Consider the following 18273-nt stretch of genomic DNA (forward strand, 5'->3'; position numbering starts at 1 on the left):
TCCAAGAATGATGCTTCTGAAGATGAATCCTTAAGGTTGAAAATGTTCCAGTTATGATCCCACTGAGTAATGCTTCCTGAGTGAAGTCATGGTATTACCTCAGGGAACATTTCAGCCCTGGAACTTGGTCATTTTACTGTTTTAAATTAGATGAGCCTATTTCTTTTTTTATTTCTTTTACTGTGACTGTTGTTTATGTGTTTCCAGAATGTCAGTGATCAATTATTTCTGGCATTTACTAAATGCCTGTTTGTAGTTAAACACATTTTATATTTATTCTGTGTCAAGTTATCATGGAAACATGTAGGAAAAATGAGAGAAAATGTCAGGGATATGGACTCCTCTGTAATTCTTTACAATAGTTACATGCAATGGGAAGGGGAAGGCTGGCTCTGTTGTAACTCCTGCAGAAAGGCTAGTCTGTCTTCTTTACCTTCTGGGTCATGACGGGTCTTCCTACAAGCACAGCTCCTGCCTCGCTCAGCCATCCTGCACAGCATCCTGTATGCTCCTGGCCACCTGTGCCAGGCAGTGCTCTTGCTGCAAGCTCCCCATCCAGGGAGAAAACAAGGGAGGCTAATTTCTCAAAATGGAAGAAAAACCTGGCTTCCCTCTAGGCAGGCACCTGGGCCAAATTTAGTAATTGCTTTTGCAATCTAGTAATTAAATGCAAGATGATTCTTTTGTATGACATGCAGTTTAATGACTTCAGCTTTTTTTCCACACTGCATGGATACATTTGGTGAAGATTTTAAAACACTAACAGCTTCTGCTCAACATTAAAAATGCAAAGCGTAATATAAGGATAACAGGTGCAAAAACAGTTCTTTAACGTTCTTATGTGTTCTTCATGAGTTAGGTGGGTGCAGTATAATCAGTGCCTGTGAGCTTCCAGTGCAATATAGCAGTGTAACTTTCACTCATGGACTCTGGCAGAAGCAGTGGTATGTCAGCTAGACATTTTTCTCTAACGTTGCTTGTTCTGAGAAGGATGGATTTGCTTTGCTCTGTACTTCTCTCAGCTGGTACTGTAGTTTGGGTTTCTGTTCCTCAGAAAAGCTTTCTGCATGGAAACTAAATGCAAATGTCATGGTGATAAAAACTGTTTCTTACTGCTACCACAAAGTAGAAAGACACCATATAGCATGGAAACTTCTTCCATATTGGGCCTGTTAGTCTACTTCTACTCATAAAGTATAAATTAGCATTAGATTTTATTTATTTATTTACTTTCTTTAAACTCCATTGGTGTGCTTGTTTGTTGTATGCTTCGATGAATGTTTTCCTGATAAGCAGAGACATTAATTATGTCATGTCCTTAAGTAGTTATGAATTGCCAAAGGAGGTCCTTTCTATAATTTGTCTAGTGGACATACCCATTGGCCTGTAACAGAAATAGTGCATTTAATGTTACCTATTAAATATGTGTCTTCCCAGACCAATGTTAGCTGGAACAAATACAGACAACACTGTCTCATCCTCGCAGGTGTGCAGTAAAGTGTAATGCATTGCCTTGTCTAGTTTCCAATGAATGAATCACATGGTTTTCCATTGTTTCCAGTTTGTAGTAGAGTCCATTGCTTTGAATTTCCATTTCCTATTCAAATTAAATTAACAATTTCTCACTTTTATTATAGCACATCACTGAACTCTCAGAAAAAAAAAATACATCTATATATATAATTTTTGTTTGGTTTTGTTTTGGGGTGATTTTTTCTTTTCTTTTCTTTTTTTTTAATTTTAGTTAACTGTATACCTGCATGTTCTCTAAAGCCTTGTTTTTTCCTTATTTTTCTGATTTGTCAATTATACACTCAGTGCTTCCCAGGATGGCTACCTCTTTAAAGTTATCTGAAAATGTGGGGAATGTCCTAAGCGGACATTTCTGAAGGATGATTCTGAACTCACATGCCCCATACTAAACCATAAAATTAATAGATTAAAAATAGATTTGAATATTTAGGCAGCACATAATTGTCCCAGGTCCCCTGCCTAAAGTAAAAGCAAGTGTTGGTCCTAAACAGTTTGTAAATGAAGTGAAAACATAGAAAGGAAGACAGAATTTGGAAGGTAAGCAAAGAGATTACTATGTACTGTTTAATGAGATTGCCAAGTTCATTGGTGTTTGATTTCTCAGTCTGATTATCTGAAGTATAGATTATCCTTTAGAAAAGATTTCAAGGCTGGAAACTGACATAGAAGTTTTCAGCATCACAGAGTAGCCACCAACTCCTTGAAATTCAATGTTGTAGATGAGAAGAAGCTCACTAAGATAACAAAGCTGATGTCCATTATTCAGGAATAAAATTATAATGTCTTATAACCACTCATTGTCTGTGAATACATTAGAAGCTGGTTAAAGAAAAATAGAAAAATAAATAGCATACTGTTAAAATTGCTGGAGATTGCAGGCTGATGGAGAGTGCTTCTGGATGGCTAATATTTGCCTTAATTATTTCTTAAAATCTACAGAAATATTTTTAAATATAAATACTAATAAATGCAATAGAAACAGATTAATGTACATTTCATGATAGACAGGTTCTAAAAACAAATATGTAAACGTACATATGGTTTTCTATTCATCTTACAGCACACGTAAAAATCACTTTCTAAATTAAAATCAAAACCTCACTTAGGAATTTCACTTTCTATGAAAACTATTAAGAATACCCATGAGTCACATCCATAGCTTTCTTCTAGCGCAGAGCTATAATGTAAAGAAAGTTTCCTCCACTCTTCAGGGACTGGTTCTCTCCTGAAGCCTGGAGAAAATCACTCTGATAGCACCTGAAGGATCAGCAGAGGATAGCACTTCAATTACAGGCAAGAAGCTGGTCCAAGAAGGAGCTCTCATAATTCTCAGAGTGCTCATTACCTTTGGCTTTCTGCCTTAACAACTGGTGTATGCTATATCAGGTGTATAAATGTTCTGTGCAGTTGTTACATATTCTCCACGCTTTGACTTGGCAGTCCTCTGCTGCTCCCCCCCCTCTACCCCTCACACTCCCTTTCACCTTCTGAAATCATTAAGGCATTTACATTTAGGTAAAGCCGATCCAAACCACTTCCGAGCTACAATTCCCCTCTATGGCACCCTCCTTGCAAAGGTGTCAGTGACCACACGTGGGGCAAGGAAACAGAACCAGGATTTCTGAGCCATAATTGTCTTGGTTTTTGTAATGCCAGTGTTTTAACAAAAGTTGTGCAGCTGGAACAAAGGCTGGTGAGGGCTCTCCACTGCACTCTTTGCATAAGCTTATAGAAATGGCCTTTGTGTCAGCTCACCACTGAAACATATTTCTATCTATAAATGGCACAAATTGGAGAATTCCAAAGGATAAATTCAGACAGCATTCTGCTTTTGCATCTGGCTTATACTAGTCAATAGTATATAATGTGACAGTATAATAGAAGTAAAGAGCGTATGGAGGGATTCTAGCACTCAGTTACCACATCTGTCTCTCTACATTATCATCATTAGAGTGTTTAGATGCAATTTATCTCCCTTTCCATGTGAAAGATTCATGTTCCTTCCTATGAGCTGGGCACCAGCCCAACCGTGATGGGTTGTGTCCGTGGGGGAACGCCTTCACTTCGACACCTGCTATTAGCCATCATCAGCCCAGCAAGCTCTATTTTGATCATTTATGTGTTTGCAGTCCTTAGCCAAGCAGGGAAAGAAATGGTGAATGTTTCTCTGATGTGGAAACAGGAGAGGGAACCAGGGGAGAAAAAAATATAGGTATGTCCACTTTTCCACAACTGACAGATTTTACAGCTGAGACATATGGAAATTCAGCAAAGCTGGGCTCTGCTGCCATTTTAATTAAATATAAATAGAGAAGAAGGATGCTGCTGGGGCTAAGGCCATTGGCTAAGGCACAAGAGATCAGGAGTGAGTCACCAGCAACTGCCACAGCCTGACACTGGGCAAATCAACCTCTTGTGTCCCAGATTTACAAAATAGCTTGAGTATTTAGACTTCACGTTCCTTTGGGCAGAGACTGGCTTTTATGACATTTTTCCCAGCATCTAGTACCCTGAGGCCCTGATCTCGATGAGGTCATCCAGTTATTATCATAACACAAACAGGCCCATCTATGCCTCTGCTCTCTGGCTTAGATCTTACCCAAAGAAGCTGCATGTAAAAAGAAACCGAGGAAAAATACTTAGCTGAGGAACAGAAAATTTTCCTTTCCAGTCAAAATTTTAAGCAAAATGTCATGGCTGTTTCTTTTATGTTATAACCACATTGCTCATCGCTAACAAAGGTGTAACAGGAAGAAGCGGAGCTAAAGCTGCTTCCTTTGTTGTCCAGCTTCTAGGCATCCATGGCCAAGGGAAAGAGCACTAAAGTGATCACAATGCCCTTATAATTGAGTTCCCTCTCATTTAAAACAACAAAAAATTGGGTGGGGTATACTACTGTAGTACATACTTTGTCGTATCTGGTACCCTCTTTTGGAGGTGGTTCTTGATACGTCCTTTGGAAGAAGGTGCAAGGATCCCTGTTTTCTCAGTCCTCCACCAGCGAGGGAACTGCAGGATGCTCTGCACTTCTGCTGGGCTCATCTTTCTGGGGTGCGTAGGTGGTGCGATGCCTGCAGCAGGCTCAGGCGTTCTCACGCGAGCCCTAATCCGGAATCTCCCCTACACAGGCTGCAGTGACACATCCAGTTGCAGCACACACAGATGTTGGATACAAAAGAAGCTTAATTTGATTCAGGAGATCTGGGTTCTGTTAGTGGCTCTGCTACATATTTCCTGTATTGCTCTAGGCAAGGCATTCAGGGCCTGATCCAGCCTCTACTTAATTCAGCAGCAATCTTTCCTCTGGCAGCACTGTGAGCTAGATTCAGCCTCTAGCCCATCACTATCCCAGGCTCTCCATATTCCTCAGCGGTGCAATAATACCTATGCACTCCATAGGTATCTGATACGGTTTAAACCATTTGTTTGTAAAGCGACTTGCTACTTAGGCATAGCATGAATGTGCAATTGAATTAAATTCTTGATTCAGCAAAATGTCCAAACCCCTAATAGGCTTAAATCAAATAAATACATACTGGAGAATTTCAGGCTCCGTGGCATTAGGTGTTGATACGTAGTCTTAAACGCACAAGGAGGTAAATAACTTCAGGGGAACTCCTCGGGGGCCTAACATTAAGCACATGCCAAGTACCTCACTGCACACAGTGTTATTGTTAGCCCTACCCATCTGCTTAAAGTTAAGTGTCTGCTGAAGTGCATTGCTCAAGCCATCCCTAAAAACGTAACACTCATACGCTTTCTAGCACAGCATATACAAACATGGCAGCCTAGAAATTGGTAAAGATTATTTGCGTTCAATTATAGGAAATGTCACAAATTATTACTTTTTTCTTTCTAATACATCTAAAGGAACACAGCAAATCAGGGCTGTGGAGCCCATGCTAATTTCCAGGAATCTCGCTTACCCTGTAACCCTTTGCTTTTACATAGCACTGAAATCACAACACGGATGTGTATTTTGAACTAATTGTGTTGGTGGTCCCTTCATGCTTTCTGAACATCTAACAGTTAGCTAAGCAAACACACGTGACTGATTAAAAGAAGAAAGGGAACTATTTTTACAGGGACCATTAAACTTTAACTACCATCTGGCAGGGAATGATTAGAGAAGATCAAAATTAAGGCAGTCAACACAAATACTGTGTGGATACCTCAGGGAATTAATGTGGATAGAAGACGGTGGACTTGTGGCTATGTTAAGAGACAGACAGAGAAGGAAGTGGTGAACACATCCTTTATGACTGCTGCCCTAATGGCCACATACACAGCAACAGGAGCAGAGAAAGAAGAAGCCAGGAGCACCTGGGAATAATCAGACGCTTGCCATCATAAAAGAGAAAGTTACAGCATTATACAAGAGCCACACCATTTTTGTTCCCCAACAAGTCAGGAAGGAAATTTTTATTGTGGAGGTGTGTTGAAGTTGGCAGGTAGTTAATATTCAAATTAGCCTACTATCTTTACACAGGCATTTTAAACAGGGTCTGTAATAAATCTTTTAATTGAACGACCTTATGGAGCACGGACCTGTGGTTGATCTGACTGAACACTGGATGTCACTATTTATACACACTATTAGTCATTTTGGAGGCATCAAAAGCACAACCCAGCCATGAATCTGAACAAGCCAGCCATGCCTTTTTCAAATTAGCAAGCATATGTATCTCCAATTATTGGTGTTCCTGAGACAGCAGTTTCAATGAGGCAATGCTCAGGGGCTGTACAAATACAGGTCACTTCTTCTGGCGGGTCCCCTGCCCACCCAGCATGCGCTGCCATTAGGTGCTCCCTAGCAGGAATGCTGCGGCCCACCTCATATCTGGTGGGAAAGAGCCGAGGTTTGGGTGGAGGGATAACGGGCTAGATGCTCACTGCAGCCTCTCACAACTGAGACCTTACTGGGCAGCTGCGGTACCATTTATTTGCTGTTGTGGCAGGTGCTGAGCAAGCAAAACTCGGCTCACCCCGAAGGACGGCAGATCCCTCCACAGGACAGGTGACCTCCAAGGAACATGGTAAACAAGAGCACTGGATGGGACACTGCTGGGAAGAGCACCTCCTAATTGTGGTATCAATATAGAAGGATACAAAATAAGTAACTGCAGGCTAATTAATAATTGAACATAGCATTGACCAGCATGTGTGGCAGGTCTCATTAACAGGGAATGTCAACAACTGTGGGGAGGCCAGGCCGTTACAGTACTAAGGAGTGCTTTTAGGAGCTAGGGGAAGGAAGAAAAGGTATCTCTGAGTTCAAGGGGTATAGAAAGCAAATCAGTGCTTCTAAACCAGAAGGCTAGGTTAACTGCCAAAAAGACTAGGACAGAAGACAGGTAAGAGGAGATAAAGATCAGGGTACAGCAATTTGCTCTGAAATGAGACTGGCTATTTTTGTTTCCTGAGTTTAACATAGTATTTTGGTCTTTGACTTTTTGATATCGTAGGAAAAGCATGTTATGTATGCTTAAAAGCCTTTGAAATCTTGTTAACTCTACCTGATTTCATAAATTTACATTAAAGAAAATATGATCAGAAATACACACTACTACTCTGAAATGTACTCATACAAACGTTTAGTAATTTTAGACCTTGATTCTCAACAGGATTTTCCAGTGTATTCAGGTGTCTACTTGTCACTTTGCATCCTTGAAAAGGCTAGGACCTTTAAAATTTTGACTCTTCTGCACGTTCTTAAATTCAGTGTTCTTTCAGAGAGATGTAAAATTTATTTTTAAGTAGCCTTCAGTGCTTTGCTAGTTTAAAAAACAAAAACAAAAAAAAACCCTATTGGTTTTTTCGGTTATTTGTTTTGTTTTTTCCCCCCAGGATCCTGCCTGGACAGCAAAATGTCTAAAACTCAGTAGCTATGACTGGAAATGTCCAGTTGGAAATTATCTGTTCCAAATCTTATTTTATTGCCAGTATTTCAAATATTTTTGAGAATTCTGGGCAAAACATTCTTAGCTACAAAATTATATTTTAAATTTGAGAACAGTGATCTGTTGAGGTGAAGCTCGGGAACAGATTTTGCTCTTTCCTAAGTCATTTCTGGCTTTATATACGGAGTAATTCTGCTAATACATGTAATCTGTTCAGTGGGGCAAACAGGAGTCAAGTGCAGCTATAATATATTAATATGGTATTAATGTTGTTTTTATAGTATATTATTATAGTATTTATAGATCATATACAGACCCCTCGTATATAATGTTTACTAAGCAGCATAAATTTTGCCTTACTTATATGCCACTTTGGAATTAGGTAGGGGCCAAATATGCCTTTTGCACAAATCTATTCAGAATCTGGAAAGGCAAAAGCTGCAGTGCAAAAAGGCAATGCTCTGTCATCTTCTCCTCAGACACAAAGCAGTCAAGGGCCACCTGTAAAAGCAGTGCTAAAATCCTGTAGTCTGCTGCCTCGGCTTTCATGCAGAGACCCGTTAAGACTGCTCGCGGTATGGAACAGCCAATGGCTCTCTCCTGCTAACAAGGTGCAGAGAATTCGTTCTCCACATGCAAAATTCCAACCACCAAGCCAAACTGAAAGAGAATTACAGTACACATTTGTTGATTTTTTTTAAAATTATTTTATTTTTTATAATGCCCACAAGCATCTACAGATGTGATCCCATGTAATGAAGCACGTGGCCTTAAGCTGGAATTATTTGCAAACAGCAGGATTTGCTGGCAAAGGGGATGGCACTTGCTGTGTTATGAAAGCTGTCCCTCTAAAACCGTGTTTGGTTAGCACCTACGCCCTGCTGAAATCGGCATAGCTAATTCTGAGTGGGAACAGCGCCAGCACAGCAGATGGGAACGAGCGCAGGCGTGCCAGAGAGCCAGCGTGTTCATCGGGTCTGGCTGCTGGGGACAGAGCTGCGACATGGCAGGCTGTCCAGAGTTTCTGGGCTTTAGGTGCAGAGCATAAGAATATACAACCTCCTTTGTAACCATGAGCAAAATTAATTATAGTAATTTAAAAATAGCTTGCCTGAGACACGCAAAGCATGGCATTCGCCACCTGAATTGGAACAGCTATTTCCCTGGGTTCAGACTGTCACCAGGTCTGGGAGGGCAGGACCAGGCACGGGCTCGGCGCCATCCCACAGGCTTTCTGCTGAGCATGGCAGATCAATGTGCTTCAGAATGATAATGGACGTTCTGCGTTTATACAGCACCTTTTGGGCAGTGATCCCAAAGCAATTTGCAAGTGTGTGAGAATTTAGACTCATACTTGGAAGGTACATCACTTACAATTAAGCAGATGAATCTTGCATGTATTAATGGCTATGGTTCCATCTCTCCTCCCCCTAGAGACTACAAACTGGATCTATAGTCTCTCCAGAGAGGGTGGAGGAAGACAAAATCATTCTGCCACAATCCTGGCATACATATGTGTACCCTGCATTTGCTCTTTACAAGGCACAAATAGACATAACAAGTCAGTTACACAAAAAAAAAGTGATTTAATCCCCAAACAAAAATCATTAATTCCTATGTTTTTTTGAGCACCAGACAGCTACCTTTTCTATTTCGCTTTGCAGTTTGTCAATAGCCAAAATATAGTTCCCACAAAGACTTGCCCAGAACCACTTACATTATTTTGAGAAACAAAAAGTCCAAAAATTTCATAAACGTAGCTTAGGTACTAGTGTTTAAACACCATGAACCTTGCTGTTGCCATACCCCTTGCACAAAAAGCCTGTGCTTTCAAAAGAGGCCACTAAAGAAGCATCCCTCCATTTGGGGGTGTCTGACTTCAGCAACCAAAGCTTATGGGTATTTCTTGAAACGATGGCTCTACTGTGGCCAAAGTCTTGGTTGTCTGTGCAGTTCTCTGGATGTCTGTTTTAGCAGACAGTGTGTATCGTGTGAACGGTGTTGTAAGTGCATTGCCAGCTGTGTGCTCTAAACAGTGCAGCCAATGTGGTCAACCTCCGGCTGAACACTGTTTTCTGTTTGAAAAGATATTTAATGCTGTTAATAAGAATAAAGATCATTGCTGAATTTATTCTAATTTAATCCCAGTGATATTCTGTAAACTAGCAATGTCTGTGTGTGCTATCTGATTGCCTGACTGATCATTTCGGGTATTGGCTGTTCTTTGCAACACAGCACAGAGACCACCTGAACCAGCCATGGGAAACGTGAATCATCTGAGAAAAATATGTCATTCACGGGAGTTCATGTTCTGAAGTAACAAATGAAGAGGTACTCTAATTCCCCAGGTTCTGTATTTTCTGTGTGTGTTTATAATAAATAATTTGATTAAGCATCAATAGATTGTTTCATTACTGCTTTTTCTCAAAAATCTATTTTCAAAAAGTATTGGGGTAGGAACATAGCAATGCTTAAATACATGGAAACTCGTCCTGAAGGTGGCGATCGTAGCACATGCGGCTATAGATGGGAAGCATAAAGCAAAACTATTTGCGAATCTGTCAAGCATTTCATTTTAGAGTTATATTGCAAATGCAAATAAATTATAAATTAAATATAGCAACGGATATTTTTTTTAGAAGATTGATAATTTTTCCTGAAATAGAAAATGGATTTCAAAAACAGAAGATTGTCTTTGACCTCATGTCATGCTGGGCTTCACAAAAGAGTGGCTATATTACTACATATTTACACTGTTGTGTAACATCCTGAAACCAACCAGCAGAACCTGAACACTGGACAACGGGGCTTTGTTATCCAGAGTGAGAGTGATTCTACTTGTCTTTCCTGGCAGGGCTGCTTTGGAGCCTTGGTCTCACTTTCCTCCAGAATCCAGTAGCTAGGATGAAGATGAGAACACCTCCTTCCCTTACTTAATTTCTACCATAGCAGAGTAGTTTCCCTCTTGACAATACTCCCATTTTGATGTATAATGGCTATTGTAGTAGTAGAACATATGCATATAATCATTCTGTTATTTAAAGCAGATCTTAGAGACCCAAAAATGATACGGCAGGGATTACCACGATTTTTGCTTCAAATCACATCAAAAGTCTCAATAGTATCTGCATACCTTCAGAGTTTTGCTAAGTACAGACATGGTCTGCTGTTTGTCTCTGTGGTTAATGCCATCAGTTTCTAGCACTTGGGTGTTAAAATAATCAATGGATAGTTGAGCAGAATGCTCTATAGCCTAAATTAGTCCTATGTGGTTAATTGCCTTCAGCTCTTTACTGAATGGAGACTAAAAGAAAATGAATCTGAGCAAAAAATAGCTTGGGTAAGTACTCTGGGGGACAAAGATCACTCAAGAAACAGATTCTCCCTTTCCCCTGTAAAAGACAACTTTACAATGATGAGAAAAAGGCTTCCATCATCTGCTTTCCTGTAAAGCATTGCATGCAATCCAGCCAAGTCAGCAATTAAAACTTCCGATTTTACTTATAGCAAGATTTGCCAACTACCAATAATCAATAAGACAAACAGGCATGAAGAGTGTACTACCAAGAGAACTTCTCCTTAAAGCAGAGACATATAACTATGGCTTCATTCCTTCTTTCCAAAGCTAAATCAGTACAAATATTGTAAAGCTTATTAATTCTGCTCTATATAGCTTCTTCCCAAAAGCAATTGCTCCAGTTATCTGGTGGTCGTGATTGGGAAGTCAGCCATGAAGCAGTGAATGGGAGAGGTGGACGATATTCTGTGCTGAAACGTGTCCCAGGCAGTGGAAAACACTGACAAACCCTGACTTTGTAAATCAATAACAATCAATGCAAAGTACAGCATAAATCTGGAAATTCTGGAGAGCTAACCCTGAGGTAATAACACCACTCTACATTTTAAAGCATTTCAAAACCATTAGGACATTCTCAGGAGGCTTTTGATCCAATTTCACCCCCTTTGGGGATCTTCCAAGAACTAAGGGTTATTGGAATATATTGGTTTTCCAGGCATATCTCCCCTTCAAAACAGAACTTTTAGAAACACTAGTATGAGTGTGTGATATGCTTGGAGGTACTAATCCTCTGCTGTTAAGTAAAATTTAGCCTAAAAGAATAGGTTTTGATCTAGGAGAACTATCTATTTAGACTTTGAACAATGGGATTTCTCCTGATTAGCTAAGATTTCTCTGTCAGCAAATACAGAACATATAGTCATCTTTTGCAAGTTATTCATAATGAATGTAGAATACTGACAGAGCCTTTGGTGCAAAGCACTCTGGACAGAGCCATTTATTCAACATTGTACAGTGTTTTACTTGTTGGATTTCTAGATACATATTGCTCTGCAATTGCCCAAATTCATCTGTGTCTGAAGGAAGACCAACCTGTACATAGCAGACAGAAATGCCAGTTTACAAGTACCATGACCAGCTTCCTTACTATGTGATTCCTGCATGGCAAACTGAGCAGGCAGAAAGGCTTGCCAGACCTCTTCAGAAAGTCACCAGAAAAATTCTGTCTGTACACAACATGTGTTCTGCCAACACTCACGTTGTGTGACAGTCACGGTCTGAAATGCACAGATACCAAACCACTGAGGGCTTTAAAGTGAGACTGGGCCTTCCCGTGATGTTCCTAAAAACACAGACACGGTGACCAGGAGAAGTCTTTGTGGTTTGAGTTGAACGGGCCTAACTGGCCCTCTCTGCGAGAGACCCCTGGAAAGCCAGGAATCTCTTTCAGGAGATTTTGTGATTGCGAGACGAGATTCTCAGTTGAACTTAAGAGTTTCAGGTACATGGTGAGCAATTCACATCAGTGCCTGGTAACATTATGGAGAAGATTATTCCTGAAGTTACTGAAGCGCATCTGAGGGACAATGCAGTCATTGGTCCCAGCCAACATGGGTTCATGTGGAGTAGGTCCTGTTGACTAACTTGATTTCCTTTTATGATAATATCACCCATCTAGTTGATCAAGGGAAATCAGCTGATGTGATCTTTTTGGATTTCAGTCAAGCTTTTGACACAGTTTCCCATAGGATCCTACTGGACAAAAGGTCCAGTATACAGCTAAACAAAAACATCATATGATGGGTGAGCAGTTGGCTGACAGGCAGGGCTCAAAGGGTTGTGGTAAATGGGGCCGCATCAGGCTGGTGGACGGTCACCAATGGGGACCCCCAAGGCTCCATTTTAGGGCCAGTCCTCTTCAATGTTTTCATAAATGATTTGGATGTAGGACTAGAAGGTGTTTTGAGCAAATTTGCCAATGACACTAAACTTGGAGGAGTTGTTGACACTGTTGAGGGTGGAAAGGCCTTGCAGAGAGACCCTGACAAATTGGAGACCTGGGTGATCACCAACCACATGAAGTTTAACAAGAGCAAGTGCTGGGTCCTGCACCTGGGACGGAGCAACCCTGGCTATACATGCAGACTGGGCGACGAGATGCTGGAGAGCAGCCCTGCAGAGAGAGATCTGGGGGTTGTGGTTGACAGCAAGCTGAATATGAGCCAGCAGTGTGCCCTGGCAGCCAGGAGGGCCAACTGTACCCTGGGGTGCCTCAGGCACAGCACTGCTAGTCGGTCGAGGGAAGTGGTTGTCCCGCTCTACTCTGCACTGGTGCGGCCTCACAAGTACTGTGTGCAGTTCTGGGCACCACAGCACAAAAAGGACGTGAAACTATTGGAGAGTGTCCAGAGGAAGGCTACAAAGATGGTGAAGGGCCTAGAGGGGAAGACATATGAGGAGCGGCTGAGGTCACTGGGCCTGTTCAGCCTGGAAAAGAGGAGGCTGAGGGGAGACCTCATTGCGGCCTACAGCTTCCTCACGAGGAGTGGAGGGGCAGGCGCCGGTCTGTTCTCTTTAGTGACCAGTGATAGGACCCGAGGGAATGGTGTCAGGCTGCAACAGGGGAGGTTCAGGCTGGATATCAGGAAGAGGTTCTTCACTGAGAAGGTTGTTGTGCACTGGAACAGGCTCCCCAGGCACGTAGTCACGGCACCAAGCCTGTCGGAGTTCAAGAAGCGTTTGGACTGTGCTTTTAGTCATATGGTCTGAATTTTTGGGTAGATCTGTGTGGTGCCAGGAGTTGGACTCGATGATCCTTATGGGTCCCTTCCAACTCGGGATATTCTATGAATTGGAAACTACACCATTCCTTAGGGCACCAATGAACTTCTCTGGGGACCTAGCAGCAGGTCAAACCGATAGGAAACAGAGTGAGATTAACAGAAGTCTTTCTTTATGAAGAACTGCTTGAATTAAGCTGAACATGGTCCCCAGAGATCAATAACCGTGCTTCTGACTCCTCCTAAAAGCAACAACTGAGTTGCATGTAAAATATAATATCAGCTGTTATGCCTTAAAAGCAACAATAAACAAGTGTTTAATGGTGGTTTTGATGTTGCTCAGACCAAACAGCTTGTGAATGTATTTTTGCAAAGCATTCCAGAGCAGGAATCATGACAGAAAATGCACAACACTCCTGAGACTCCAGGTTGATTTTAGGAACTGACAGGAAAATACGTGACTTGAGAACAAAAAGCACAATCTCAGTTAGGAGATGTGAGATCGCCCTGGCAAAGATGCAGAAGACAGATATAAAATGGACTTTTGGATGGGTAATAAATACAGTTATTTTGAGGTGAATAGAATTTAAATATTCACTGCTATGCCTTTGATAGTGTGGTGTTTATCAACGGTACAGCAACGTGTAATGAATTCCCCCAGGGCAGCACCCACACTTGCTTTACGGTTTTTTATTTGTGGTGCTGGGAAGGTTCGTTACCACAGCGGCATGTGGGCGGATTTTTATTTTTTTCAACAAGAAAAGTTCTGACTAACTGTTAAAGGTTTTGCCATTGTCACGTATGGCTTCCTTGGTGTTTGCCCATGTACTTCTGTTCCCAAACCATGGGTACAGGTTGTGAAATAGGAAAAAAAAAAAAAAAAAGGAGGCAGGCAACCTATATCTGCTTCTCCTAGCCTGAAGGCAGTGCAAGGCCACAACCTCCCACCCGCCTTGCCGCCCTATTGAGGCTCCGCGTAGAGGAGACACGGCGGAGGCGGGGCCGAGCGCTGGGGGCGGGGCCGAGCCCTGGGGGCGGGGCCACGCGGGGGAGGAGGCCGCCGCGCGCCCCCCGGCGCTGCCAATGGCGTCGGTACAAAGTGACCTTGGCGGCTCCCCCCCCGCCCCTTCCGCCGCGCTGCATCCGGGCGCCCGCCGCCGGCCCCGCCGCGCCTGCGCACAGCCCGCCCCTCCCGCAGCGCCAGCCCCAGCCCGTCGGCCCTGAGGAGCGGCAGCCGCAGCCGGAGCCGGGTGAGTGGCGGCGCCGCCATCCGCCTCCATCCGTCCCCATCCGCCTCCATCCGTCCCCATCCGCCGTCATCCGCCCGCCCGCCGCCGCCCACCCGCCCGGCCGCCCCCTCACCCTCTCGCTCTCCCCGCAGAGACGCCGGATTGTGGCCCCCGGGGACGCCGCCCGCCGAGATGTTCGCCTGCGCCAAGCTCGCCGCCTCGCCCGCCCTGGTGAGTGCGGCGGCCCCGGCCCCGCGGGGAGGCCCTGGCCGCTCCTCACCGCGCACCGCGGGGCTGCGGCGGGGCCGGGCGGCGGCTGCGGGGCAACGGGGGACGGGAGGAGCCCTGGGGGCTGCCCTAGGACGAGCCCCGGGGGGGGCGCGGGGCGCGGGGGGGGGTCGGAGGGCGGCGGGGACGGGGCCTGCTTCGGTTGGGGCCGGGGTCCTCGTCAAGGTGAAGGGCCCCGGCGGGCGGGCAGGGCCGCACAGCGCCCGGCGGCTGGGCCTGGTGCGCAGCGCCCCGCTGTAGGTCAAACTCCGGGCAGTGCCCGGCCTGCGCGGGGCGGGGGTTTTCTTGCCCTTGTGGAGACAAGGGGCTGACCTCCTTCCAAACGTCCTCTGGCCTGCGGAACATCCCCTCTCGCAAGCAGCGGGCACGGCATGGCCTGCAGGAAGAGCTTTGTGCGGGAGCAGGGATGACCTTAGGCGGATGGAAGCCCAAGGACATACGCAGGCCTCTCGTGAAGGAGGATTCATTCATTTGTGCCTTGCTAGGCTTTAATGTCTACGCTACATCCTTCCATTTAGCAACCTGGGAATTCGTTTTGAAGTCTTTTATTTTTTCATTTTAAAACACATATCGCTGCCAGCTGATCTATTTCCCCTTTACTTGGTCGCTGTTTTGTTACGTTTCCTGTCAGTAGGAATAGGTTCATTGAATAATCTAGCTATTCACAAAATGTCATCTGAAAACGGTGCTATCAAATTGCGTGCAGCGTTTGTTTCTGTATGATCTACTGTATATCCAGCAGTGCAAAGATTTTTGTGTTTCTATTAAGACAAATGGCGTAGCAGATGATAGTCTTAAAATCTTAAATAAGACTTTACAGGAACAACTGTAATCAAGTGTTTCTTCTTTATAACTTTTTTTCCCTCCTTTTCCAGATCCGTGCTGGATCAAGAATCTTGTACAGACCAATTTCGGCATCTGTGTTTTCTAGGCCAGAGGTCAGGACTGGAGAGGTACCTTATATACAAAATTCTGTATCTTCCTAAATTACCTGGTGAGCCTGAATGTTCTCAGCCTAGAGTTCACTTGTACTAACTCAAAAATCTCTGCTTTGAAACTTGCTTTAAATCAAACATGTAATAACATCTGTTGCTGTCTTGCTGTTTCCCCCTGAGAAAAGTCCTTTGTGTTTGACACTGATTGCTTTCAGGTGAATGGGTAACATTCTGAAGTCTTTAACTCTTAGTTATAGTCTCATCCCTTGCAAGAGTAACTAGGCTCTGGTTCTAATGCAACTTTTGTAACTGCAGAATAACACTGTATCAAGCTGGTCATGGAAAGTGATCTGTGTCTGAATATAATGTTTTCTCATGTTTTGTTTTCTTAGGGCAACTCAACACTTAATGGGGCCCAAAACACTGTCTCCCAACTAGCACTTAGAGAATTCCAGACTAGTGCTATCAGCAGGGACATTGACACTGCTGCCAAATTTATTGGTGCTGGTGCTGCCACAGTAGGTGTGGCTGGTTCTGGTGCTGGTATTGGAACAGTCTTCGGTAGTCTAATCATTGGCTATGCCAGGTAATCAGTCTCTCTCATATGAAAGTCTTGATTTATGTGCAGATGTATCTTGATGCAGCATTTGCAGATAAGCTAATTTGTAGTAAGGATCATGGAACTGTAATAAATTCTGTTAATAATTACTAGTGTTAAACATGGCTAAATAGCGTGACACTGCAGTATATTCAACAGGATGGCTCTGATAAATTCAGAACTTGGTACAGCTTACCTGGAAAAGAGACACGGAAGAAATGAAATCATTAGACTGGGTCAGTGTTATGGTCACTGAAGTTCAGTGTTCCAGCATTCCATTCCAGAATGGAATTCAAAATGTAGCCTGGATGTTTTTCCATAAGAGTGGAGAAGTCCTAAAGAGAAACTGAATGAAACAGGCATAAAATAAGCTTTACTTCATTACTCTTTCAACCAGTTAAGGCTTGATTATATCTTATTTCTTAATGAAGAAAAAGAGGCTTATGTACTTGAAGAAACACAAGTGTTTTCCATACAAAGCTAAAGGTTTGGTTTTGGCATGAACATGTCAATAGAGGTTGTGGAATATTATTTAATGGTATTATGATAAAGGGTTTTCCTGCCTCCCCAACATCACTGCCACCACTTCATGTAGGGATAACTCATTGCCTTTTTGTAACAAACTGCTACATACTTGTTTCTTTGCTCTAGATGGTTTCAGTTCTTTGATTTGTTTGTGAGCTACTTAATGTTGTACACACAAACTATTCTTTGGAATAGAGTTCTAATGTTACAGATATGAAATAAATTTATAAACCATAATGGTTCCTGCATGGAAGGAAAAGTAAATTCAAAGGCTGAGTATAGTCATAAAAGCTATGTTCTTTTGGAATATACGGTCTGCATAACCTGAATTTAGTCTTAATTGCCAGGACACTTGTCTTCAATGAAATCCTTGCTAAAAAATATAACAACTTGTGCATGGATTTACTGGATTTCCTGTTATAGAATCTGTGGAAGGGAAGTATGAGCTTTTGGATCTGTCAGGTACATTAAATTGTGTATGAAAAACATCTTAAACATAAAGATAAAAAGGTTTTACACCTTCGCTTTCTTCTAGAAATCCTTCTCTGAAGCAGCAGCTGTTCTCATATGCTATCCTGGGATTCGCCCTGTCTGAAGCTATGGGTCTCTTCTGTCTGATGGTTGCTTTCTTGATCCTATTTGCCATGTGAAAGGAGATCTGCCTGTAATACTGGCATTGGAATGTAACTCTGCATATTTTATGGGACTCCCAAAATGTTGGTGTCATGGAAATTGATGCTATTTCCAAAGTCATTTCATTAAAGATAACAACTTTAACAACTGTCAACCTGTCGCTTGCATTTATTATCTTTCTCATTAGGATATCTGGAAGACAGCATCTTGTTTTTCAGACCCTGGGGATTTGTCCTGATAATGATGTATCACATAGGACCCTTAAAACAATGACTTCAAGTCAAACATTTTTAATATATGTGGGAGCAGTACGTGTTTGTAAAAATCAATGTGACCAATCTTAGGGAAATCAGAGGATACACTGACAGAGCACGAAAAGCTATATTGCTGGCCTTGTTCCTTCACCTGTTTCAAGCTTACCCAGAGCTGTTTCTGTGAACAATGGTTTTTTTTTTCCCTTCAGACTAGCTAGCACACAGCATGTTTTTGCACTGCTTGATAGAAGGAGCCAAGCAATCCACAAACAGTCATAGGAAAGTTCTATTTACCTTTGT

The 18273-nt window shown here is 42.8% G+C and overlaps 1 protein-coding gene across 2 annotated transcripts; it reads left to right on the forward strand.

Moving 5' to 3' along the window:
• The first annotated feature begins 14553 nt into the window (after positions 1–14553).
• ATP5MC3 (ATP synthase membrane subunit c locus 3) lies at positions 14554–17873 on the forward strand. Of its 2 annotated transcripts, none has more exons than XM_035567636.1 (5): positions 14554–14761; positions 14893–14971; positions 15904–15981; positions 16356–16549; positions 17622–17873. In XM_035567636.1, exons 2-5 carry the CDS (start codon positions 14933–14935, stop codon positions 17734–17736), a joined length of 426 nt encoding a protein of 141 aa, XP_035423529.1. In that variant the 5' UTR covers positions 14554–14761; positions 14893–14932; the 3' UTR covers positions 17737–17873. The 2 variants fall into 2 exon arrangements, with proteins under 2 accessions (XP_035423529.1, XP_050567400.1); XM_050711443.1 differs by having other exon boundaries at positions 14608–14761; positions 15904–15966.
• The last annotated feature ends 400 nt before the right edge of the window (positions 17874–18273 follow it).

This window comes from Cygnus atratus, chromosome 6 (genome assembly GCF_013377495.2).
Source record: "Cygnus atratus isolate AKBS03 ecotype Queensland, Australia chromosome 6, CAtr_DNAZoo_HiC_assembly, whole genome shotgun sequence".
Taxonomy (NCBI): Eukaryota; Metazoa; Chordata; class Aves; order Anseriformes; family Anatidae; genus Cygnus; species Cygnus atratus.

Bases quoted from the DNA above. Each gene is read 5' to 3' on its own strand.
- ATP5MC3 (XM_035567636.1), top strand. From the start codon at position 14,933: ATGTTCGCCTGCGCCAAGCTCGCCGCCTCGCCCGCCCTG. The intron at 14,972-15,903 runs GTGAGTGCGGCG...CTCCTTTTCCAG, and splicing joins TCGCCGCCTCGCCCGCCCTG to ATCCGTGCTGGATCAAGAAT. The intron at 16,550-17,621 runs GTAATCAGTCTC...GCTTTCTTCTAG, and splicing joins CTAATCATTGGCTATGCCAG to AAATCCTTCTCTGAAGCAGC.